Genomic DNA, 27,713 nt, shown 5'->3' with positions numbered 1-27,713 from the left:
TTGATTGTATACAAGTCACAGCTCTCATTCATGTCACCACAGACAAATGATGCCAGTTATTAGATTTTTTGTTCTCAAGTCAAAAACGTTTGAAGCCAACTCTGGTTCTTCCAAATGCATCAGTTGAGTTTGGTAGCTCCCAATAAGTTACCAAGCTATTTCAAGATTAAAAAGAACATCCAATAAATTATATCAGTATGGCTTACTTCATTTATTTATGTACGCTTCACAGCTGCAGCATTCATACACAAACATTCATTACTTTATAAAAGGATTAAAAATGGTTATATATATTTATATATACAAAATTATTTACTTTTTAATTTTATTTTACTTTTTTTTACTTTTTTTTTTTTTACAAAAAAAAAAGGTAGGTCATTCTCCATCTTAAAATGCAGAGAGCTGTAACATAGACCCACGGTTAGTGTTGTAAAAGTCATTTTTTAAAAAGTGGCCCTGGTTGAGATTTATTGTATTAGCGCTTTTTAAAATTATTCCTACAGGCCCTCCTTGTCATTAAAAAAAAGTCCTCCAGGAAAGTCCCTTTTGGTCAATGCCAAAGCTGGAAAGGACAATAGTCCAATTCCACATTGCAGTCCCTTGTTCAGGGTTGTTCCCACTTGTCGTGCTCCCTATGCATCGTTCGCATTACACGGTTCCCTATGGACCTCTGTTGGGGAATCATCATGTTCCTTAAGCAAGATGCTACTTTCGTTGTTCATCTTCAGGTTGTAAGAGCCGTTTCCTCCCATGTTTACAAAAAAGAGAGCAGACAGCAATTTAAACCTATTTCCAGCCTGGTGAAGTACCTCAAGACAAACAAAATAAATGATTAAAGAACTCTGAGGCCAAATAGCCATAAATAAGCCTGAACTTAGTGTGACATATTGTATATACAGGTTTGTTTTTTTTAACACAACACACACTTAAACACCATTAAATCATCTTATTTACATTATCATTGGTGCTAAAATGGAAGAGTTTAATTATTACAGGACACTGGGATAGAGAAGCAAATTGTCCCTCAGCAATGACATATAGAAATTAACATACTAGATAGGCTGGAAATGGCTCCCTGTTCAAATTTTTCATCTGTAGCAATCACTGATACGTGTTGTAAGTACTGAGGTCCTTAAGTTTCCCCCAAAATGCTTGGTAATACTCCTATAATTGATTTTTTTAAAGGCACAGTAAGTTGGGACTTTGGCTGGCGTGGCGAACATCCCACTTTCACCAGAGTGCATTCAGCGCCTTGAATCCTGCCATGTCCTGATCCAACGATGAAAATGTTTTGATGAATTAAATGAGTTTCCCTTTCCTGGTGAAGAATGTTTATAATAATATTTCTTAGGATAAGTCCTTTGGAATGAGGATGCTGAAAATAAAAGAGAAAGAAAAGAAGGAAAGTTTTGTAAATGTGCCAGCAAAAGTATAAGAATGAATGGATGCAATGTGATATGTACACAGGTCAGGTACAAACATTTCCTGACCCAGGCAGAGACTTCACATGGTAGAGGAGCAGCATTCCCTCCAGCATGGAGATAATGCCATATGTAATGCAAGGTGCTCTACATGGAGACCCAATCAGGTAGATGCCCAGCTTGCATAATTCTTCCATATCATAAAAGAGGGTGATAGAATCAACTGAGGTTCAGAGTGATCAGGCACCTGTGCAGAGCACCTGTATCAAATGACACTATCTAAAGGGCTGAGTGGAAAGGCTGTATCTCTCCTCCATCATGCAAAGACTCTTACCAGGCTGATAAATGTTTGACCTGAACCATACCAGTGATAAATTCCTTTAAAAGGCAACTCACGAGTCATGCAGGTAATTTTAGGCAAATCCCATCGTCCATTCCCTTGGCACCGGATGATTGGAACGTGGCGCTGAATGAAACCATCTTTACAGTGGTATCTGATCAATGAGTTGATTTCATAACGAGGCTTCATCTTCCCAAATGTCTTGGCATTTTCTACAACTGGTGGCTGGCCACAGGCAACTGGAAGTACAAATACAGGCTGATTGTCAGTATCCTTCTATGTCATAAGCTTGGTCAACACCATCCCACCACACACACACCCTTTATTTATACTGGCTTCTCAGTAATGTTCAGGGAGCCTGACTAAAGGAAACCAGTATCGGAACTGTAACCTTCATTTCCAAAATGCTAAACTAGTCATAAAAATAGAAACAATGGATAACCATCTCCTAGTTTTAACTTACTATGCCATTGCAACAATTTCTAACAGAAGCTGGGAGAAAAATCTTTGGCTATGTTTTCACTAGAAAAGTCTTAATATTCTAAAAGCCGTACCCTGTAAATTAAATTAAACTGAGGAACATTCTGCTCAGATTAAAACATGTCTGATTTTTGGATCCATCAAGAGTACTGAATTATACAACAAAAATAAAGGTTGTTACATAAAAACAGAATGCTGTGTTATCCAAATGTTTGTTATCCAGTCAATAAGCCAAGAACTGATTCACACAGTCTTATTCCACACCAAGGGTGGGCAACACACGGCCCCTGCCACGGCAACAAAAATTGCCCACAAAAATAAATAAACAAACAAACAAATAGGTAACAATAATGGTGGCTTTAACACTATAGAGTGCTAAAAGAGTCAGATTTAGCTTTAGAACAAGCTAAATTTGACCCTTCTTGTGCACCGTAGCAGTTTGCCGCTGAATTTTGGCAGCAAAATAGCATTTTATTTTTTTTTACTGGCAGTCTGTGGAGTGGCCTCTGAGCCCCACAAAGTTGCTCACCCCTGCTCTATGCCATGATGTGGAAATTCCACTGGTCAGCTACAATGCCGAGTCTAATATATAGGGGGGGGAGGGGAGAGAGAGAGAGAGAGAGAGAGGTACACACACACACACACACACATTCCTATCTATCTATCTATCTATCTATCTATCTATCTATCTATCTATGATTTACAATTATTTCATGAATTCAAACTGTCTTACTTCATTCGTTTGACACAAGCATGCTCTGTGGCCAGCACAACTGAACCATGGCCAGCCCAAGCATGGGATTCTGAATACTGACTGGAAAGACTGCAACAGCCAGTACTGGGAGGAATGGGATGCTGTAGGCTTGCAGCTGTCATAGCAACACTTGTGCTTGCCGCATTGAAGATAGATTCAAGTATGCCTGGAGTTGGAACTTGGCCCAAATGTCCCATTGACTGACAGTTCAGTCAGTGGATATTCAGTGGATATTTATTGTTGTAAGCTGCCTTGGGAGGGCTTCTGCCCTGAAAGGCTCCTCCTCCCTTCCCCCCTCCATCCTCCTCAACCCCTCAATGAACTTTCTCAAGTTGATACTTTTGGCATCAGGTTGTCTGCGTGGCTCAGAACAAATCACCGAGTCAGACAAGGCGTTTCGTATACAACCTGCTTTGCTTCGGGGCACCTCGTTGCTATTTTGCTCCACCTCGTATCATGCAGAGGCACCTCTGAAGCAGCCCGCTTCAACTTGTTATTTGGGCTTCAGACCGAAGCAGTGCACAGCCCTAGCTTTAACCCTTCATCTTGCTATGGACCTGACCATAGCGGGGGGGGGGGGGCACATGCCAGCAATTTCTATAGCAAAATAGTGGCCCATTTGGTTTATGGATTATTATTTTGCAATAGAAACTGCAGGTGTGGGACCCCCAATCCAGAATGGGCCCATAGCAGGGGTGGTGGTTAAAACCCCCTACTCCTACACTAGAGTTCCAATCTGGCCCAGGCACCCTGTGCCTACTGTAGGGTAAAAATGAAAATAAAAATGTAGCTACTAGCTATGACTTTCAAATAATGTCTGTTTTGGCCCTTAGGCATGGCTAAGACCATCTCTACACCAGCCTAAAATCCCGCATTTAAAACGGGGCTTTCTTCCACTTTAAATGAAGGATTACGATGGACTCCCTTTACATGCTCTTCCTTTTCCCCTTCCCCTTTCCCCCTCCTTCTCCCCCTATCTGTGTCTTCCACATGTTTCATTATACAGCCACTAGATGGCGCTGTGGTCTAGCTCCTCCTACTGTGGCTTTTCTTTTTTCATGAGGAACTGAAACGGAACTCAAGCTCAGTAATTTGATAGCAAATTATCTCCGATCTTATAAAAAATTGAATAAAGGTCATTTAGTGCAGGAGCTGCCCTAGAGGCTAATGACGTCATCTACGGGGCCCACAAACATCTGTGGGTAATCTCAATAACAGGATAAAAGCTCCATGTGAAGAAGCCCTTACTTAGAACAGACCTACTGAAATCAGTGGGGCCTAAGTATGACTAACCAAGGATCAATTTTTGCAGCACTAACATAGCTAAGCCTGTGGTGCAACATGCTACTCTTCAGACATCAAGATTTTCATCCATACATTTGTTAAGATGTTAAAAAAAGGTTGGGATTTGTGATCCCAGTCTGAAAGTCTTTACCTGTTCCTTTCTTGCAGGTATAGGTGAGATGATAATTGCATGGCACATCATTCCACTGGCCATTTTCATGCCAAATTATAACAACACAGTCTTCTCCAGAAGAAAAGAAACTGTCTGGCTGGTTTGGTCTCCAGTTTTCATATTGCTGCAGAATATCAAAGAGAGTCATGATTTAAGAGAAGCTAAACTGGACTGGGGCTTCCAAGTTAAAGGCAGACAAGACTATACCCAAGTATACTGACTTGCAGAAAGTCAAACATTTCAGCTTTTCAAGAGGGACCATCGTGGGGAAAGGAAGGGTTAGACTCACCATGCCCATCTGCCGAGATCAATCCTCCCCACCCCTATCGCTGCTGCTTCTATTTAAAAAAAAACCCTGCAATGTTAAATGCATTTATAACATCTAGCTAAACTCTTAGTTTAGGAATAAGAAAGTTTACAAGGATTGAGGATTGTTTTGTTTGACCTCTAGGTTCTACGTTTTTGAGACATGTTGCCACCACATTTTCATTCCCCCCCCCCTTTGAAATGGTGATATACTGCTATTGCCAAGGCTCTGGAATATGGATGCAACCACACGGATTACCATAGGAATAATCTGTGCTATGCAGTCTTCAGTACTACAACTTCTCTTTGGTTTCTCTGCTTAGATAGCCCAGGGAGCAAAATGCGTACCTTTTCAAAAGTATCCCTTTTGTATTTCTGTCTATGCTCTGGTGAATGTTGCTGAACCATATGCTAAAGAAAGAGGCCTGTGCCACAGTAAGTGCTGCAATGTACTACTCTTTGTCTTGGTTCTTATTTTAGTAAAAATGACCAGGAAAAGTGGGGAAAACAGAGACAGAAATGCTTTAGCTATTCTTTGTGATACTACCATTTTTTCATTGCAAGTAGAATTTAATTGTGGATAAAAATAAATTTCTAGAAGAGCAAGAATCCCTATAAATGCCAGGCACTTATCAGCGAATCTGTCCCTTAAATGGTCAAAATGACACCGTTCCCAAGTGCTTTTATTTAATTTCAGTGCTTATGCCTTGGCACTGGTCCACTTATGGGCTTATAAAAGGTCCAAATTGTTTTGCTTTAATTCTTTAAAAGTAATCCAAACACAGTGTCTTTCTGAGCACATTTTACTAATAAAGTCAATGAACCACACAAACGTGCTGCTTACTTACTGGAGCCCCAGAAAAGCTGAATATAGTACTTTTATATCTTTCCTACACTATGTCATCTTATGAATCACAGTCTTTTAATTATCTAAGCAAGTGAGCTGCAGCATGCTAAATTGGGCTGAATTAAAATTCTTGCTAGTACTAGGTAATAAAACATTTTTATTGTAGAAAGACTAAGGCTACAATTATTTTCATGTGAGTAAGGCCCGTTGGATTACTGTGGTTCTTGATCAGAATAATTATGCATAGGATCAAACTGCACTTTGGTCATTTTTGCTTTTCTGATGCAGGATATAGCTTATCTGGTACAATACATGTAAGTAACAACAGGGAGGCACCAAAAGCAGCCCCAAAACAGCAAAGGTGATACAGGATCACACACGTGCCAATTTATTTTGTGCCAACTTGTCCAGCGTTTCAGAGAATGTCTCCTTCCTCAAGTACTCCCTGCACTAAACAAAACTCCTTACCACTACACATTCACATCCACACATGTACATATCATACTATTGCTTGCCTCGTGTCATTTCTTAAGCTCTGCCTTAAAATATATCAGCAATTTATAAGAATGTAATTATTACTCTTTAAGGTACACATTTCTTTATACTGTTTGCCCATAAAAACTATTCTGTTAGAACATACTGAGAGTCCATCTAGCTGAGCATCTTGGGCCCACAGCCAGCCAGATGCCTCTACAAGGCTGTTTTTCCCCAACATCTGGAGAATTTATGGGCACAGCAATCCTAAGTGCAGTTAGAATGAGAAGGAAAGGTCAGCTTTCCAGGTCCTGCTGGCTCCTGCCACTTCCAAGGCTATACTAGCTTATGCCGCCAAGGGAAAGCAATGTGTGGTAGATAGGCCTGCCTCTCTTTTTTTGTCAGTGCAAGCATTCCCCCTCCTCCCCCCCCCCCCACTATTTTCCCTCCCATTGGATCCAACAGAAGGGAAAACACCTGTGCCAGCATGAACCCAATCCTGGGGTCTCAAGAGGGAATGGAGGGATATAGGATCCAGGGTTGCGGAGGCCACCTCTGCCACAGCGCATTTTTGTGGTCAATGCCAGCAGGGACACCGTCAGCAACAGATTGATGCCTGTGTTACTTTCTGTAGATGTACCAGGGGCCTCTGTGGTAGATGTGCCCCTTACTCCATCAATGGAACTCTTTTCTGAGCCAGACAAGACAGTTAGGGTTGCACTCTTATGTATTATATCATAGCCGCTGCTAGACATATTTTCTCCAATCCAGACTTCTGAGTACTCTGCATCAATACAAGTATGGACATCAAGTTTCAATCTCTTTTACAGAGTGGAGAAAGAGACGTATAGGAATAGAAAAGCTCCTTTGTTGAAGTAAATGGAGACACTCCTAAAAATGGTATAGGTTTGTGTGCCCTTTGGAAATTGAACTGTACACCCAACTATCCATAGACAGTGAATATACATAAGGTAGCCAGGATCATGATAGACACACACACACACACACACACACACACACACACACACTGATCTGCTTGCATTCAGGTCCTCCACATGGGGCTGGATTCCTTCACCCTCAGATTTGCCCCTGCAGGCTCTTTCTACCCTCCCCTATCTAAACTAGCGTAATGGTTGTCTCCATTAGTTTGTCTAGGGATGGATAGAAAGAGACTCAGGCTTCAGAGAAGATAAGAACGGGGTGGTGATTTTTCTGAGCCTCAGATTGGCTTGGAAAAATTACTTGAGTTTCCAATTATTTTCAGAAGATCTTAGTCAATTTCTGAGTTCATTTACAGAGAGTTTGTCCATCTCTGGCATACACATGCTAGGTCCTACTCCCATCCCTGGATTTTAGTATCTCAGGGCACAATCCTATGCACATTTAGAGGTGGGGGAGGGGGAATCCTACATTCCCCAGCCAGCATAGCCAGCTGGGGAATGCTAAGAGTTGTAGGACTTTTTCTCTCTCTAAACATGCATAGAATTACACCCTCAGTTTGGTGAGAACAAGGTGCTTCTTCCATACACAGCACAGGGCTAAGAAGACCAGCTGGTCTTCCCTCCAGAAGGCGGCATTCTCATTTTAGTCTCCAAAGCTTGTAGTGGATGTTGGTGGTTAGCTCCTGGCAGAAATGCAAGAATCACTATTTCAACACATTACACTTGATCTGGTAAAGGTGGAAGACATTGCAAGGGCCTGCAATTCTAGCTGTTAGCCCTGGCTTGCATATGTTATTGGCACAAGCCTTGGATCCCATGGAATGGACTCTGTGGTTTTGCAAAATTGCACCATATCCCCAGACGTGACATGCTGTTGCCTCACATCTGATATCATCACTGTGCACATTTACTTTGGCTTTCTAACCCTCACACTGCTTTTTACTAATGCCAGAACCACTTAACAGAGACTCCTGAGCCGCTTTCTTAACTCTCCACCCTAGAAGCACACACACACTGGAGTTTTTCATTTCCTTATTTAGGCAAGCATCACTGACTAGGAGATAAGCTTTAAAAATGGTTTCTTCAAACACAACACAATACAAATGCATTTAGGCATTTTAAAATGCGGACTGAACTTCTGAGAGACAACAGGCCTGATTCCATTTTTAAAATATGAGTGGAATTCAGTTTTAACTATCTTAGACCAACTTGTTGACAGATTCCCAATGCTGATGGTAGCTGGGAAGAACTGTAGTGTTAAACTGTAGGCAACAGCCCATATATAACTCATGTGACCAAGCCAGACTTCACATTCTCCTGCTGTCTGTCTTATATGAGGCAGCAGATGGAGACGGGAAGATAAATGGTCTTTCTACTGAGAAGACGGAGCTTCAATCTTACACTAAGCTTTAGACCTTCAATCTGCCCCAGGACTTTAAGGGCTGGGATTTGGCCATCATATATCGGTGACTTCAGTTAAGCAATACTAAGGCTGCAATCTTATACCCACTTACCTGGGAGTAAGCCCCACTGAAAATAGGGTGTACATCTGAGTAGACAGGCATAAGATTGCACTGTAAGGCTACTACTAGGAGTGTAATCTAGAGTAGGGGTTGGCAGAAAGTAAATCTCCAGATGTTTTGGACTTCCAACATTCCCAGCATTCATGACCATTGGCCATACTGGCAGGCACTTGTGAGAGCTGAAGTCTGAAACATCTGGAGATCTACCTTCTCCTCATTCCTAATCTAGAGATGCTAGTCGTGTACCTGGGGCCCATTCACTTCAGTGACAGCTTGACCCGTATACCTATTGCACTCATGGGGCTGTTACCAAACCTGACATGAAAAGCAGAAGGCAATCCTTTGATACGTCAGAGGCCTACAGAGCTTCGGATAGTTTTAAGTCTTTCTGTAGGCCATAGATAACAAGTGGCAAGAGTTGGCAAAGAACAAAACTCATATAATTCCCAACTGGTGGTTGAATACCTGTATGTGGACTGTCCAAATGGGAGTCACTACAATGCTTACAGTGGGTGACAGATAAAAATGGATGAATGCACCATGAATGCACCATAATCTGATTAGTAACTGATCCATTAATGTATTCAAATAAATTAATTAACTAAGCAGCCATGAGCCAATTAGAAGCTCAGTCCAGCTTTTCCACAATAATTATAAATTGAGCCCACGATCTCTAGACACTTACATGCACCTGTTGAAAGTATCAAACATACACCAGTGGCTAAAGGCCTCTGAATCTCTTGTACCCCTTCTTTTTGGTTACTGGAAATAGTATTATATCATCCTCGCCTCATGGTACTTGAGTGGTATATACACTCAATCTTAATACAAAGGCAGGGAATACATAAAATAGAAAGCTCACATCAATTGGTTTGAGATACACCGACTTAAAATGTCTGGGCCAAAAAATAGGTTTTGACCCGGTGCTGAAAAGAATATAATGTTAGTACTAGTCACACCTCCATGAGCGGGGTGGTCCACAATTGAGGCTCAACAGAGAATTTTCTCTCCGTTGCTGTCACATAATGTACCAATGGTATTTGGAGAAGGGTCTCCGCTGTCAATCTTAAAGCATGGGCAGGCTAATATAGGGACAGGCCCTCCTTTAGATTTTTAGAGTCCCAAGCTATTTAGGGCTTTCAAGTAAGCACCTTGAATTCAGCTCAGAAGTGACTGGACAGCAAGTGCAGCACTTTTAAAACCATTCTAACATAACTCCACCTGGTTGTAGCAGTTACAATTTGGGCTGCGATCTTCAAGGACAACCCCATTTGCAATGCATTACAGTACTCCAGTCAGGAGGTTCCCAGTGCATGAACCACTGTGGCCAGATTATCCCTGTCCTGGGCCCTGTTTCCATGACAACAGAAGGAGAAGGGAGGAGTGGCTCACCCGCATTTTTGTAGGAGCCGCTTTTGGTCCAGGCAGGGCTCCATGAGGGTGTACATCACACCAGTGGCTTCACGTAACTTACTTTGGGGGGGGGGGCGTTGGAGTGAATGTCATCTGAGTGGCAGGGGCTGCTCAACCAATAAGAGAGGCTCCCCCACCTCCAAGCTTCGTAAGGAAGGTGCGAAGTAGTTACTTCGCCTTCTGCACATTTGTAAGACAAGCCTCCCAACAAGCCCTAAGCCTCACTGAACACAATTGGTGTTACTTCTCAGTAGACGCACATATGCTTGTGCTGGAAAAGAAAGGGGGGAGAACACAGGGATGGGAAACCAGCCCTCTTTCTAACCAAACCAATACTGCACAGTAGTACCTCTATAACGAAGTTGAGAGAGCGGAGGACAGGAAGGCCTGGCGTGCTATGGTCCATGGGGTCACGCAGAGTCGGACACGACTGAATGACTGAACAAGACAATAAAGCAAACAATGGAGAATCGGAGCCTTGAGATCACACTTAACCACACTTAGGGAATTGGGCTTTAAACTGTGCCATGTCAATTGAGGGGGATCTCTGTAAGTACTAATGTGGACATTCAGAGGGTGAGCCTCATTCATCACAGTGGGAGTTACTTCTGATAAGACACTAATGGGTTTGTTGTGGGAAAGAGAGCAGTAAACACAAAGATGGAAACCAGCCCCCATTTTAACCTGCAGGATCTTTATAACGAAGGCTTAAAGTAGTTACTTCCTAAGGCAATAAAGCAAACAACAGAGAATCGGAGCCTCGAGATCATGCTTTACAGCACTTAGGGAATTGGGCTTTAAACTGTGCCATGTCAATTGAGGGGAATCTCTGTAAGTATTGATGTGGGCATTCAGAGGGCAAGCCTCATTGACCACAATGGGAGTTACTTCTGAGTAGACACTAATTGGTTTGTGCAGGGACAGGAAACACACAGGAAACACCCCTTGACCAGGGTCATGGTGAAAGGCACACCCCTGAGCAGGGCTAGCATGTCTGAGATTAACGCGGGGGTTGGGGCACACAGCAACTATACTGGGGAGAACCCAAATGAGGAAAAGAATTGGACTTTTAAGCAGTCTCAGGAAATTTGGTTTTCCCCTGATGAGCTCTGGGGTGGCTGCTGGATGGCTAAGACATCATGTACCCCTAATGACCTCAACACGCAGCCAGCTCAGAGTAAATCACAAACTAGCTGAAGGTGGCAAAAGGTACTCGTGGGGGCTCAAGTGACAAGACTGGATTGAGGAATACCTCCAAATTACACAACTGTCTTTTCAGGGGGAGAGCAACCCCGTCTGGAACAGGTTGTTCATTAAATTCCTGGACATGAGAACTACCTACCCACTGGACCTCCATTTTACAGGGATTCAACCTCAGTTTATTGGCCCTCATCCAGTCCATTACCAAATTTTGACACCAGTTCAGCATGCATTTATTCATTTTATTTTTATTCCACCCTTCTTCCAGGGGCATTTTTATTCCACCCTTTTAAGGAGTGCAGGGAATGTGGTTTCTTCCCTCCCCGCATTTTACTCCCACAATAAACATGTGCAGTAGGTTAGACTGAGAGACAGTGACTAGCCAGTGACACCCAGTAAGCTACTTGGCTGAGTGGGGATTTGGACCTGGGTCACCCTGCCCTTAGTCCAACATGTAACCACTACACCATACTGGCATTTGGGCATTTCCCAAGATCCCTCCCCACTTTATGCTACTTATCAGAAATAATGAGCCAACAGGAACTATCCAATCATATCGGACACCACTTTGATGGAGCTCTTGGGTGCTCTGTGGTTAATCTAGGGTAACAAGCCCTAATTGGAACTGTACTTCCAATAATGCTTCCCAGAAGTCTCCAGTATCCAAGTACTTCCCAGAAGTATCATCCCAGAAATGTCCAAAGCTTGCATGAAACCCCTCCTCTTCCTGGAGGCCTCTGCACAGGCCTAATTTAAATTTACCACTGACCTGTATTCATTTCTGCTCAGTCAGTCACAGGTTTCAAATAGTATGGAGCCCAATACAAAATGAATCTGTGTGGGCATGGTACCCTCCATCCAGAAAGGTCAAAGCAATTACAGAATTTAGTAGCAGGAACAAACACTCATGGATCCTAGATGATGTCAGAAGGACAACGACAAGCAGGTGCATGTATGAAGCAGTCCAGAAACTGAATTACCTCACTTACAGTGGTAAAAGGCATTTTTCCTGCATTCAAAATTACCTTTCAGGTTTTTTAAAAATACAGTATTTCTATTATTTTTTATATTATTTCATTTCTTGGGTGTGACTCCTGCTAGAGCTTGCATGTGTTTTGGTGCACCCAATGGGGCCTGTGGAAAAGACGTTCCCATGGTCTGTCCTACATGTCCTTGTACTTTCTATTATATTCTATTTCTGTATTTTTCAAATAACACACTGCAGAGAAACAGAATATTTCATTTCCAGTTTTTGGCAGAGCATAATACCTCATTCTTTTGAAGCCACGCCAGCCAGATGAACAGACGGATACAAAAACACGATCAATGTTCCAATTAGTTTCCAACAAAGCTATTTATTCATGTAAAATGTCGTACTCTGTGGACCAATGAAGCCATCAGCTAAAAGAAGTCTCACTTCTGCAGTTAATCACCCCAGCATTCAATCATCTCAGATACAATCCAGGTGCAAGAGCAGCCTCCCACATGTAGCTCACCTTGTTGAATATGTACAAAATGAGGCTTCATGTGGTAAAATCCACACCTTGGAGCACGGTGCATCCGTTGTGGGGCTGAAGTCACAGTAATCCTTGCTGCATTGATTTCCACATGCATGCTTTAACACAGGGGCAGCTCCAGGACTGAGGAGGCCCTAGGAGCAGCACCATCTGCTGGGCCCCTCAAGCTTACCAGGGGGCAGTGGGACAGGCAGCAGGGGTGCAGCAAGCAGGGGCAGGGATAGGGGGATGGCATGCATCCCAGTGGTCCAAAGAGAAGTGCTGGGGGAAATGACTTCATCTTAAGACTGCCATCTTAAATTTCCTAGAATGCTTCTGGGCCCTACATCTTCAGAGCCCTGGGCAATTAAAAAACGATTTTTAAAAAGTTCAAATGAAATCAGTGTAGCAGTGGTGGGCTATCCAGGTCCTGTAGGCCCAGGCATTTGCCTGGGTGTTGATGCCAGGCCTGCTCCAACAGATGGTTGGTACTGCCAGCTTAAGACATCCATTTGAATCCAAGGCCCCCTCCCCCATTAATCCCACTCCCCCAGAGGTAATTAGCAGGACTATCACCCAGCTAAAGAAATGTTAGTGTTTTTTTTAATGTATGAGCTTTAAGCCACAATCCCAGGGGGCACAGCTTTCTTTGGATCTCTGCCTCTATACCCTCCATAGTATTGTTTGGCCATAGGAGTGTTTGGATCTCCCCCTCTGAGGCTAGAAAGGTCTTCCCCCATAGGGGGAGATTCATCCTTAGAACCTCCCTCCCAGTCTGTGCAGAAACTTCTGCATCCCTTACTGCCATGACATCAAGGCTCCATGGTGGAGAGAAGTTAAAATGGGGCAGATGTGTGTGTGGTGTGGACAGATCAGAGGAGGCTTTAGGTCCTGCAGGATTCAGTGACCCCCAACACATGGAAGAAGTATACACCAGCCCTGCACCTGGTGTAAATGATTCCCCTCCCGTTGTTTGCAATGAGAGAAAAATTGGTTATCTCACTCTTCCTTTCACCCCTCCCAGCAGGGCTTTGGATATATTGCATTTGGGGGTGGGTAGACAATGGATGTATGTATTGTAGTAAGCATCACAGTTTAAATACTTGTACAAACTATTCCTCCCTCCCCAGTTTTGTTGCCTGGTGAATTGGGGCAGTTTTCAGTAGATCACAAATTGTTTCATTCTAAAAGATCAGTTGATTAAACATTGCAGCGCCAATAATCAGTGCTGTCAAATCAGACAATAAGGTTTTATGGATCAGGGCCAAAAAAAATCAACAACTCCACCTGAACCAATCAGTTAAATCACAAATGAAAAGGAATATATATTTACTTCTTACTAGGGTAGTGGAGAAGGATGTGAGTTCTGAGCTGGGAAGTCCACATTTCAAATCTTACCTTAGCCATAAACTTTGATAGGTGCCACTAAGAATACAAGACTGGACAACTGTATTTTGGTCATGGTAAACAGTTTTTTTTCCCCTGCCAACCTAGCAGTTCGAAAGCAAGAAATTGCAAGTAGATAAATAGGTACCACTTCGGCGGGAAAGGTAACAGCGTTCCGTGCACCTTGGTGTTCAGTCATGCCGGCCACATGACCACGGAAGCGTCTTCGGACAGCGCTGGCTCTTCGGCTTAGAAATGGAGATGAGCACCACACCCTAGAGTCGGACATGACTGGTTGGGGACACCTTTACCTTTTATCTTTTTTTAAACAGTTTTGAGCTTTTTTTGTTTGGAAAAGCAATATATAAATATTTGAATCAAGAAATAAACAATTTCATGGTGCTTCCAGGCCCTTATGCAAAGTTAGATATTTTTTTTTAAGAAGCCATTTTGTATAAACAGACATGTTATTTAAACTTGGTGAGAGAATATGGAGGCTTCAAGTATTCCTGGGATACCTTTGGAGCAGCAAGCCCACTTGCATCTTTTTTCCTCTGACTCTAAGAAAGGACCTTCTGTGTCAGTGGCTAATTCTTGTTTCCCATAAATTGTCTTCCTCTTGTGGCTTTGTATAGGCATATATCTCTCAATAAATGTCTACACATGTAATGACAACCCCTAGTATGGGTTGAGTATGGATTGTTGAATCCTGGGTTGTTACATGCAAACCCAGAACTATGGGTTAACCATGGGTTGTTAAACATGAACAACCCAGGAAGAGAACCCATGCTCCATGTTGTTGGGTTGTGAACTCGATTGCTATAACTCTGGATTGTTATAAGGATTGTTATAAGGAGCCTGGGGAAGGAGGACCAGCCAGCAGCTGCACCGGGTGGATCCTGAGCCTGAGTCTGCTTCTGCCCCAGCCCACAGGTACTTAAGGCGGGGCTGCCAGAGGCTGCTCGGGAAGGAGCCTGGGGAAGGAGGACCAGCCAGCAGCTCGGTGTGCGCCTCGGCGTCGCGCCAAGTGCAACGCTAAGTGCGCACTTAGCGTTGCATTTGGAGTCGCGTAAGATCTGAAGACCTACCCGCCTGCCTCTCCAGAGACACCAGCAGCCACAATACCAGCAGCAAATAGCAGCAGCAGAGGGCAGCAGCTTTAAAGACAAGGGGAAAGGGGCAAACGTGGGGCAAACGTGGACTATCTGCTCCTTCTTAGCTGCTGTTCTCTTTTATCTCTTTTATCTTTTATATTTTATATTCTTTTAAACTGTTGTACATTTTATATCCTAACATTTTAATATGTGCCTGGGAGGACTATTGGGCAACTCAGGGGGTGGGGGAGGTGCCACCATAACTGTGGTCACGGGCAGGGGGAGGTATGGCATTGGGGAATTAACAGGCCAGCTGAGGAGAAGAGGGGCTAGATACCTTATAGCTGTCCCCTCTTCTGGTTCTTCCCCTAACCTGATGGTTTCTGACAGCCTTACCAGTCTGCCCTCGGGTCTGGTGGTGCTGCTGCTGAATGCCAGGTCGGCCCAAAATAAGACCTCCCTCATCCATGATTTGATTGTGGATGAGGGGGCTGACCTGGCATGTATTACTGAGACCTGGGTGGGGGAACTGGGAGGGGTCACTCTCTCCCAGTTGTGCCCTCCTGGGTACTTGGTGCAGCACCAACACCGACTTGAGGGTCGGGGAGGGGGGGTTGCCGTGGTCTATAGGAATTCAAGCTCCCTCTCCAGGCTTCCTGCTCATTCGAGTGCAGATCTTGAGTGTTTGTACCTTGTGTTGGGTACCCGGGACAGATTAGGGATTCTGTTGGTGTACCGCCCACCCCGCTACCCATCAGACTCCCTGCCTGAGCTGACGGAGGTGGTCTCGGACTTGGTGTTGAGGACCCCCAGGATGATGGTCCTGGGGGATCTCAACTTCCATGCCGAGGCCGCTGTATCCGGGGCGGCTCAGGACTTCATGGCCGCCATGACAACCATGGGGCTGTCCCAACATGTCATCGGCCCAACGCATATAAAAGGACACACGCTTGATCTGGTTTTCTCGACTGGGCAAGAGGATGGTGATCTGAAAGTGGAGGACTTAACATCTGTCCCTTTGTCATGGTCAGATCATTTCCTGCTGAGGTTTAGACTTCTGGCGGCCTTTCCCCTCTGCAAGGGTGGGGGACCTATTAAAATGGTCCGTCCCCGGAGATTAATGGATTCCGATGGATTCCAGAGGGCTCTGGGGGATTTTCCTGCTGGTATGGCTGGTACTCCTGTCAAAGCCCAGGTCGCTCTGTGGAATGCAGAGATGACTCGGGCGGTTGACACGATCGCACCCAAGCGCCCTCTCACTCTGAGCAGAGCCCGGCCAGCTCCTTGGTATATACCTGAGCTGAGGTCAATGAAGCAAGAGGGGAGACGGCTAGAACGCAGGTGGAGGGAAACTCGTGCTGAGTCTGACCGAACACAGGTAAGAGCCCACTATCGAGCCTACTCTGTGGCAGTGAGGGTGGCAAAGAGACAGTTCTTTTCCACCAGCATTGCATCTTCTCAATGTTGTCCAGCAGAGCTTTTCTGAGTGGTTCGTGGCCTGTTACATTCTGGGCCAGGGAGAGAGACGGTGGAACCCTCGGTAGCACGCTGTGACGAGTTTGCACGGCACTTTGAGGATAAAGTTGCTCAGATTCGTCATGAACTGGACACCACCATTAATGCAGTTCCATTGGTAGAGGCGTTCAGAGCACCATCTGGTCCAGTTTTATTGGATGAGTTTCAGTTACTGAGGCTTGAGGATGCGGACAAGGTGCTTGGCCAAGTCCGATCGACCACTTGTGTGCTTGACCCTTGCCCTTCATGGCTTATTAAATCAAACAAGGAAGGGATGTCCGGCTGGGTCCAGGTGGTTGTAAATTCCTCCTTGAGAGAGGGAGTGGTGCCTGCCGCTTTAAAAGAGGCAGTAATTAGACCACTCCTGATAAAGCCTAACCTGGACCCAGAGGATGTTAACAATTATAGGCCAGTGGCCAACATCCCCTTCCTGGGCAAGGTGCTTGAGCGGGTAGTTGTAGGACAGCTCCAGGCACTGTTGAATGAAACAGATTATCTAGATCCATTTCAATCAGGCTTCAGGCCTGGTTTTGGAATGGAAACTGCCTTGGTCGCCCTGTGGGATGACCTCTGCCGGGAGAGGGACAGGGGGAGTGCGACCCTGTTGATTCTCCTGGACCTCTCAGCGGCTTTCGATACCATCGACCATGGTATCCTTCTGGATAGGTTGTCTGGGTTAGGAGTTGGAGGCACTGCACTACAGTGGTTCCATTCCTACTTGGATGGCCGATTCCAGAAGGTGGTCCTGGGGGATTATTGCTCTGTGCCATGGCAATTGTGCCATGGGGTTCCACAGGGATCTATTTTATCCCCCATGCTGTTTAACATCTACATGAAACCGCTGGGGGAGGTTATCTGGAGGTGTGGGCTGAGGTGCCATCAAGATGCAGATGACACCCAGCTCTACCTCTCTTTCTCATCAAAACCAGGTGAGGCAGTGGCTGTTCTGAATCAGTGCCTGGGCATGGTAATGGACTGGATGAGGGCTAATAAACTGAAACTCAATCCAGACAAGACGGAGGTACTGTTAGTGGGTGGTTCGTCTGCCCGGCTAGGTGATAATCAACCTGTTCTGGTGGGGGTTGCACTCCCCCTAAAGGATCAGGTTCGTAGTTTGGGGGTGCTCTTGGATCCAGAACTGTCACTTGAGGCACAGGTGAACTCAGTGGCACGGAGCACTTTTTATCAGCTTAGGCTGGTATACCAACTACGCCCTTATCTGGACAGAGATAGCCTAGCTACAGTTATCCATGCTCTGATAACTTCTCGTCTGGATTACTGCAATGCGTTATACGTGGGGCTGCCTTTGAAAACGGTCCGGAAACTTCAGCTGGTCCAAAATAGGGCAGCAAGATTGTTAACAGGGACTGGCCTGCGAGCTCATATTACGCCAGTACTTTTCCAGCTGCACTGGCTGCCAGTCCATTTCCGGGCCCGATTCAAAGTGCTGGTGTTAACATTCAAAGCCCTTAACGGCTTGGGGCCAGGTTACCTGAAGGATTGCCTCCTCCCATATGTGCCTGCCCGGACCTTAAGATCATCGTCAGCAGCCCTTCTCCGTGAGCCCCTGCCAAAGGAAGTGAGGCGGGTGGCTACTAGGAGGAGGGCTTTTTCTGCTGTGGCACCCCGGCTCTGGAATGAGCTCCCTAGTGAGGTTCGCCTGGCGCCTACATTGTATTCCTTTCAGTGCCAGGTGAAGACCTTTTTATTTTCCCAGGCATTTTAGCTTTCTAAATTTTTAGCTTTGCTGTTTTAAATCTGTATTTTAAACTCTTGTACTGCTGCTAGGTTTTATTGTGGTTGTATTGTTATATTGTGGTTTTAATGTTCTATATATTTTAAATTGTTTTATTGTGTGTTGTTTGGTTTTAATTTTTGTGATCCAGAGAGCTTCGGCTATTGGGCGGTATAGAAATGAAATGAAATGAATGAATAAATAAATAAATAAATAAATATTATAACTCTGGATTGTTATAACTCTGGGTTCTCATTATGCATGAACCCAGGACCAGGGGTTTTTCATGAGGTATTTTGCCAGACTACAACAGCAGTGGGCAAGAGTGGTAAAAAACAAGAACCCCAAACCCCTGTACATGCCAGTATTACAGTACCACAAAGGAATCAGGATACAGGGAGGGAGAAGGCAAAGGAGGGAATCCAACAAGCCAGGAATTGAAAAAACAACCTGCATTTCATGTGATTGTCTGGCAGACAAATCATGGCTAAACTCTTGGTAAGGCAACAACCCATACTCTGGGTTGTCATTATGTGCAAACAGGTCTCTGTCTCTTCCAACTTGTCAGTGGGGATGTCGTGAAGTAGACCACTCTGAAATCTGTGTATTTGCTTACTGCATGAATGTAGATCAATCCAGCAAGGATCACTGCTGCACTGTTGCAGGACAATATAGGTTTTCTTGGCATATAACTTGATTTGTTTTGTTTTGCTGCAATAAATACAGCGCTAATCCTATACTGTATATCTATAAGAAAATGGGAGTGCCTGCTTAATATTGGTCATGGTTCCATATTCATTCCTTTATTATATTTATATCCTTCCCTTTATGCAAGGAGCTCAGGACAGTGAACATGGTTCGCTTCCCCATTTTACCCTCACAACAACCCTGTGAGGTAGATTAGGCTGAGGAACACTGACTGGTCCAAGATCACCCAGTGACCTTTTTGGCTAAGTAGAAATTTGAATCTGGGTCTTCCCAGCCCTAGTCTGACATCCTTGCCACTACACCATATTGGCTCTCAAACAGATCTTTTTTGTGGTAAGGTTCATTACAGAAAATTAAGGCTACCTCTTGTCAACTAGGCATCTGTCATGTAATCAAATTTTCTCATTTATCATAGTTTCAGAGTAAAAAGAGTTTATTATGTGGCAATTCCTTATTAATTAGCTGACTGTGTTCCTATTGGTTATCAATGTTTATGTTATCCAACATTTAGGTTTCAGATGAATCATACTGATCCATGCCAACAGAAAGAAAAGATTACTTTAATGAAATTATATTGAAAGAAAACAGGGTAAATACCAATAACTTAGGGATAAACCCTATGGCCACTAGTCAGCGGCTAGATGGCCACAGGATACATCGGTTTCCGGGAATCCATCTCAGAGTCCGTGCTCCAAGGTCGGTTCCCTGAGAACCGACCTTCCCCCCCTCCCACACAGCCTCACAGGCAGCTTGGAATGGCCCCATGCTCAGAAGAGGAGTGCGGAGCAGTGAAAACAGGGCATTCTTGGGGGTGTTCCGGGGCAGGGAAGGCGGAAATGCAGGTACAACACATCCTATGTGTCGTTTGTCAGCTGCCCCCCCCCCGCTCCCCCTTCCTGCAGCTAGACCACTGAAATCAACTGTCTAGCCACAAATGCAGAGCGGCTAAAGCGTGGAGGGGATCATCCCCTCCACGTTTCTCCTGCCATGCATTGGATAGGCGGTCGCCTCCGAGTTCGGAGGCGGCCACTTATCCTGATAGGATTGCACCCTTAGTGAATTTTGTTAGCCACTTGCTAAGCTTTGTCATTCACTAATGAGACTTATCCAAAATATACAAATCTAGCTCTTCTATCTTAAATGTTCTGCAAACATTTTCTGGCTTTGTAATAGCTTAGTTATCTGGGTAACTAATAAGTAATCCACATGGATCTTCAGATGTTTGAATATCGTCAAGGTGGATCTGTCATGAGCAGTAACTAAGCAATGCAATAGCCATTGAGTGATAACAGCTTTCCTTTTTATCCCTGAAATGCCCACCACGTGCCTGGGATCAATAGCTGAGATTTCACATTCCAGAACAGTAATTGGAGCACAGTGTGTAGTGAACCTCAACTAAATCAAGTGCTGATGCAAAAGCATAATTACTTGATCATTTATTGTGCGAAAAGCCAACAATCCCCTCTACAGCTAAAGTCAAGGATGTATTTACTATAAATAAGTCCAAAAATTAAATAGATGGGTCACTTAATTTTCAGCATCTTTAAATGCTTCATTAAGAGAAACAAGATTTTCATTCCCTTCCTTCCACTGTCTCTTGCAAATCTTTTCAATGGAAAAAAGAATATGAGCCTTTCATAAAGCTCAGGCAAGGACATTATCAGGAAGAGGAGGCTGTACAGTTTCACTTCAGTGCTGCCAAGTAAATTAAATGCAAGCAATTGATGAGTCCAGTTTATCAGTGACTAGTTTAAAACTGACCACCGGAAATGTTAATTATATCATGCCATTAATTAGTGTTGTCATTCCCATAATCTTCCCTGTACTTTGGAAAGCACCTTCCCGTTGTGGCAGATAAGCCTTTTCAAATTGTTATCTAGAAATTGTGCTTCCCATACTAGTGAATTTCTTCTGTAGTTTTATTTACATAGCCATGATTTTCAATAACATTCTTCCATTGTCCACATGTACAGCTGGATTACCTAGAAGTCAAGTGACCTGCCAAGATCACCCTAAGCCACTTCAGACCAGAACAAACTTCCCTTTTTCTTGAAGAATCCTTTGAGCTAGACCCACTTCACACATTGCCTAGGCCACTTAATTTAAACACATACATGCACCTAAAGATTTTTCAGTACACGCTTGAAGTGCATACATTACAAACATGTTTGCAAACATATATCATAGAGGTACAGAATAAGAGAACTTGGTTGGGCTGCAATGTTCTGATGAGAGTACGATTGTAACAAAGCCAGGGTTGCTGCTGTTTAATGTGTGCAAGTGTCCTTAGATGTGACCTGATTGAACATGTCTGTTTAAGCAAATCACATCAAGGTTTCATTTGGGCCAGAAGTGTGCAACTCAAACCACTCTGAGGCCCATGTTTACAGTTGTTGTTGTTTTTATTCACTTAAGACAGCCATAACGCAACATCTGTCTCAGAAAAGTGTTTGTCACATTTTTAACTTAGTGTTTTCTTTGTAGCACATTCCCTCTTAATCGCTTTTTCTCTCTATAACCAGACCGAGCACTGACATGCAACACCCTTGGGACCCAGCATCCAAGGAGGGCCCATTGCTGCATGGACACCTGCCCAGAGCTTCCCACCCTGATCAACTTGGAGCCATCATTTTAAATTTCCCTGAATGTCCCTAATACAACATAACCTGCCTGTCACGGCCAGGTAAGCCCACCAGTAAGTAGGTAAGCCTACTGATGTAGGAGGGGCCTTCCAGAGGACACTTTGCTGGCCCTGCCTATAACACCTTCTTCCTTCTCTTTGCACCACCACAGATCTCTCTTCAGCTCAGTTTCTGTTAAACACTCCCCATTTTTCTCTCTCTGCCACACATGCTGTCTTTCTGCACCCCAGTGCAGGCTGTTTCTGCACCACAATAAGTTTCTTTGCAATGCTTCTCTGTTACACCCTCTTTGTGTCTCTACCCCATGGCACTCCTTTTCTTCTTCTGCACAACTACAGATCCTTCTGTGTCCCCTTTGATTTCTTTTAATGCTTTATGTTCAGCTTTGGTCTGTTTATGGCTCCCCCCTCCCTCCCACTGCTTTTTAAAAATTTCTCAGGGAACTATCCAACAACACATAAGAAATTCTAAGGGCTATTCTGCATTTTGCGTGGCAGCAAACTCAGGTTTGCAACTGACAGAGCTCTGTGTGGTCCTACACACCTCTGCTCAGAAGTATTGTTTTCAGATAAGAGTGGATAGCAGCATTCCCCAATCTGGCACCCTCCACTGGCCATGCAAGCTGGGATGATGGGAGTTGTAGTCCAACACATCTGGAGGGTTCCAGTTTCAGAAAGTCTGGTGTATAGAATTGGCTTGATAGGTGTGTTCGTCTCATTCACATATTGTGTTTTGTAGATGCATACTTAAAGTATTAGAAGTACACAAAAACAACGTGTTAAGTAGTCCAGAGGGAGTCCCAGACACAGTTAAGGTGCGCAGTGTGTCTGGCTGATTTGGCCTGGCTGGAAAAGCTTGTGCAAATGTTTCCAAGAACCCCTCAATCCAGGAAAAGGAGAGGCAGTGCGGAACATAAAGCAGGCACTCTCCCATCACAACCCCCACTGTTGATGATCCTGTGTGGCCTGCAGATATTCCCACAAAGAGAGGGGAAAGGGACACAAACAATATGCTTTTGAAACTCCCCAGGGGGCTACAAATAATGTGGGGAGGGGGATACATTATGTTGTGCAGACCTAATCTAGCTGCATGTTAAAACATGCCACTCTATGTAAGATGACAGCAGATTGGATGAGGACATTCAGAGAGCAGCTCCCCGCACAGATGGTTGCACACTTTAATACTAAACAGGAAGTGGGGGAAACAGGATACACAAACCAGGGGCACAAAGTTGTACTTTGGATTGTGCCACCCACACAGATTCCACTCGTCTCCCACTCTGCTCTTCTGACTAGTGTAGTTGTGACTTGTGGACCTTGGGTCCACTGAACTGGCATGCCAGATACCCGAGAATCCTCCACAGGAAAGGGCCTAATATGATTGATTAGGGTACAGCATTTCCTTGTTGAGTTTGTGCCGAATTTAAACCTCTGGGTCTCAGCACATATAACTTCCAAGACATATTGCTGTGTGTCTGGCAATGACTTCCTGATGCAAAGTAATTGTGATATATAAAAGTATGCACTGAATTATATTTTGTTAGTGGCAATCGATTTGGGGTATTTGATTTGAAGGTATTTTCTCACTCAACTTTAAGAGAAAGCTCAGTAGTAAATGTTTATTCAGCATCACAAAAAATATCCGGTAGATGGAGCTGTTTAATCATTACTGAAGTATAATAAAAACCAAACGTCCTTGATTAAATGAGATTAAGAGCTTTAATATACAGGAAAGATGTGATTCCTTTATTGCTCAGCACAAATACTAAGGAAATCAATCACAAGTTTCCCATTTGCCTTCTATGAGCTTTGTGTATTTAATGGTATGGTTGCTCCCTTGCTAACTCTCTGTGACAGGGAGAGAGAAAAAGGAATAAAAGAAAGAATCACAGGAGAGGGGATTTTAAGAGCAAGTTCTAATAATTGACAGATTTATGCAACACTTTGCTTTGTTGGACCAGTGGTTTGCACACAATTCGTATCACTGAAGAACATAGTCTCAGAACTCCCATTACAATAATTTGTGTTGTTTGACAGTGTCACAACTGGCAATGAACAAGCAGCCTATCTGTCTACCTATTTATTTTTATAATTTATTTTATACAAACAGTTTGTTTGCCACTGTTTGGCCCACCAAGAGACCCCTTGGAATCAAACTAAACAACATCAATAACAAAACTAAAACTAAGACCCTTAAAACAAAAGGAGCAGAGTAAAAACCTTCGATCATATATTTAAAATCATTAAAAGCCAAGTGGAATAAGAATGCTTTCACTGCCTGCCTAAATGCTATCAGGGATGGGGCTAGTCTCACTTGCTCTGGAAGGGAATTCTACAACCAGGGTGCTGCCATAAAAAGGCCCTGTCTCACGTTCGCACCAGTCAAATCTCTTTTGGTAGTGGGACAAATAACAGGGCTGCCTATCATCTGTCTGTCTGTCTGTCTGCCTCATAGACTACCTTTCCATATGCTTAAGGTGGCTTTAAACAACTTGTCACAAAAGAATAAAACTAAAAATAATAACAACAGTAAACAATTCACTAAAGCCACTTCATTGATCTTCAGCTTTGCAATCAAATTTAAAATAATTAAAAACAATCAAGTGCCAATCATAAAACAACGGTCAGGGAAGCGCAAGCTCTCAGCTTCAAAGAAAGAGTATTCCAAAGTCTCAGGGCAACTGCTGTCAAGGCCCTGTTTCTTATAGCAGAAACCTCACACAGAAAAACCTGATATGAAAAATACAGTTGGCATCAGGAGAGGCAATCTGTGAAGTATGTGGGTCTGGGGGTTAAAAGAACTTTAAAGGTTAAAACTACGATCTTGACTTGGGCTTGGAAGCACCCAGGAAGACAGCGTAACTGGTATACCACAGACCGAATGTGGTCATGTTCCCCAGTGTTCATTGGGAGGCATGCAGCACCAGCTGGAGCTTCTGAGTTGACTTCAAAAGCAGGGCCACATACAGAACATTATGACAGTCACGCCTGAAAATTTCAGAGGTGTGGGTAAGCATGGCAAGATCCCTGGTGTTTAGAAAGGACGGGGCCTTTGCAACATTGAAAAGCAGAGTCAAAAGAAATCACATTGATGATGGCTGAGCCAAAATCCCCCCCCCCGCCGCCATTTTGTAGGTGGTGAAAGGGAGGGCACTGTGGTGATTTCTCAGGAGACTCAACTTCAGGGGTGGGAACAACATCACAAGCCTTTGTCTTCCTGGTCACTCAAAGGACCACCATTTTGGGCCACCATTTTTATTTCCCTGGATGCTGCCTCTGCAAGACACCTGAAGGACCACTCCTCCTACAGTGCAATATAGCAGCAGTAAAAATAGATCAGAGATAAGCATTTCCTCCTTTCACCCAATTCCGCCCAAAGTCTGACTTGTTGAACTTTCAAACCACCATTAATCCAGACTCCAAACCTGTTAAGTACAGGTAATCGCAATCCCATTAATCACAGGAAGATCTGTCCTCTCTCTTAGGCCTGACAGTTTCCCATCAGCATCACCTCCAGCCTGTTGGAATTCAGCTTTTAATCCATTCATTATCATCCATCCAAACACTGTCTCCAAAAATTGGTTTATAAATGTTTTAGACAGATAGATGGTCAATGCAGCGCAGAGGGCTGCACGGGGGAGGAGAGAGGGAGAAAGTCCCATTGCACTAGCAGCCTTCCACTAACGAGAGATTGGATTTAACCCGTTGTAAGGATATAATACTGGCATAATATCTGTAAAGTGTGATTTCAGTGTTATGTATTATGAATACATGCTAGGTGCTGCAGATTGTATATTTGAGAAATTTTGATCATCTGTGATAAAACCTAAAAGTGAATTCAAAGATTTTCTGTGGAGGAGAATGTTGAGAAATCTGCCAGAAGAACACATGTAACTTGAGCATTTCATTGACGATACAAAACAGCTGTCCTTTGTGTATAATAAAATTCAGAGACTCATGTGTGCCCACACAGACATGTAAAACAATCAATTTTGTCATTTCTTCCAACTGTTATTGCAGGGTTTTTGTAATGGCTCTTGAAGGTAATGGCCTACTTTGTTTCACTTAGCAAAAATACAAACAAAAGCCTGTGTGAGAGGCCTCCTTACTAGTTTGAGCAGGGAACATAATTTTGTCATTAAACGATATATTTTAAGTCCTTATAGCAATAGGTTTCCCCCTCCTCTTCCTCAGGGTAGGGTAAATGGGTTATCTTAAAAATAGAAGCCCTACCAACTGAAAACCAAAATATTTGCTAAGTTTTTTAATCCTTTTATTTGGGGATCTCAAGGGACTCTGGCACAACAGGCTTTTTGTCTGCAGTCTGCCCACAGCACTCACAAGCTCGTTTGTTTTATTTAACTCTCATGGGCAGGTTTCCTCCATTGCAGGCTCACAGGTCTTTCCCACCCCCTCTCCTACCCCTTCAGCTGTGCTCTCTCTGAAAGAGGCACAGGCAGAGATTTGTGGAAGGAAGGTAAAGGAAAGAAAAAGAAAGAAAAGAAAAGAAAAGAAAAGAAAAGAAAAGAAAGGTTTTGTCTTTAGCATAAAGAACTTCTGTTTTGTTTTAATGTTGCCTCTTCCCATTGGTAGTCTGAGTCCCATATTACAAACATGTGAAATGTGTCTACATGGAAGGGATGCAAAATGAGCATAGGTCTCTGGACAGTTTTAAAGTGGCAACGCATCTGTTTCCTTGCTGCCAGCAAGCCAGGAGTGAGACACAATCTGGCTGCAGAGACCAGCTTGCTCGTTTAATAAAGCACTAATCTTGTGTAATGTGAGTGAGCTCACTGCCATAGAAAGTACTAATTATCAGCAGCATTTTCCAAAGGATATGAATAACTCCCCCCTGTGAGAAAGAGGCCCAAGGCACAACCCTGAGTAGCTGTAAGTGCTTAATCCACAACATGAATGGTTCCTGTGGACTCTTTTACAGCTTTGCCTGCTTGCAAGGGTCCTGAATAGCAGAATGGTAATCCTCCAAGTTCAGTGGAAAATGTGCCAAAAACAATACCTGCTTTTCTGTTAACATGGTTAGGCTTTGCTGATATCAAAGTTGGCACTCACCAATCTAATTGAATTATTTGAAATTCAATTTCCCTACAAGGTTTTTAAACACCTCCTAATGATGTCTGAAGAGTTTATATTTATTCATGGCATGCACATATTATTATTTTTTTTAACAGTCTAAGTAATTAGAACTGGAAAATAGCTTCAGTAGAACTTTAGGAATTCAAACCTCAGAGATAGGAAGTGTTTGATCAATGGTTGTCCCTCATAAACTATGATCATAAGATATATATTGGTAGAACCTGGAGTCATCCGATGAATCTGAGTGGTGGGAGATTCCAACAGATAACAGGACATAGTTAAAATAAAAGAAAATAACAATCCACACAGCACATAGTTAAAATATGGAATTTGCTCCCACAAGATGTTGTGCTGACTAACTTGGATAGCTTTAAAAGGGAATTAGACAATTTCATAGGGAATAAGCTTCATCAATAGCTACCAGTCATGATGGCTATATGGTATCTCCACTATCAGAGTGGTATGGCTCTGAATAACAGTTGCCAGGGGACATAAGTGGGCGTGTGCTATTGTGCTCATATCCTGCTTCTGGGCTTTCCATAGGCATCTAGATGGCCACTGTGTGAATGGAATGCTGGACCAAATAGGCCTTTGCTCTGATCCAGCACAGGTCTTCTCATGTTCTTATGAAACTACGGATTGTTCAGAATAAAGAAGCTAAATTATGGCGTCTTTATTCTGAACCTGAGCCTGCCCACAAATCATGGTTTGTTTGGGGCTGGCAAACCAGGAACTGAAACTATAGTTTGAAGCTGTTTTTGTCTGAATTCATGGACCACTGACAAATCACCCTTGCTCTGCTGTATCCTGGGAATGGGAGCAAAGATATAAGCCTGAGTGCTGACTGAGCAGATGGAAAACAGTAGACCAGCAGCTCTAAATGATGGTT

The 27,713-nt window shown here is 43.7% G+C and overlaps 1 protein-coding gene across 1 annotated transcript in view; it reads right to left on the bottom strand.

Annotated features, from left to right (window-relative positions):
* Positions 1–357: 357 nt before the first annotated feature.
* VCAN (versican) overlaps positions 358–27,713 on the bottom strand; it is a 193,032-nt gene continuing 165,676 nt past the window's right edge. The window contains exons 13-15 of the mRNA XM_084833608.1: positions 4,431–4,575; positions 1,818–2,000; positions 358–1,375 (exon numbers count right to left, since the gene is read on the bottom strand). Of these exons, the coding sequence (XP_084689734.1) occupies positions 1,245–1,375; positions 1,818–2,000; positions 4,431–4,575 (459 nt within the window). The 3' untranslated portion in view covers positions 358–1,244. The remainder of the gene's footprint in view (positions 1,376–1,817; positions 2,001–4,430; positions 4,576–27,713) is intronic.

The sequence above is a fragment of the Heloderma suspectum genome, chromosome 2 (assembly GCF_057233095.1).
Source record: "Heloderma suspectum isolate Gila_16-S chromosome 2, 16-S_ref, whole genome shotgun sequence".
Taxonomy (NCBI): domain Eukaryota; kingdom Metazoa; phylum Chordata; class Lepidosauria; order Squamata; family Helodermatidae; genus Heloderma; species Heloderma suspectum.
The sequence above is the reverse complement of the archived record's forward strand: the minus strand, read 5'-3'. Positions and strand labels throughout refer to the sequence as shown.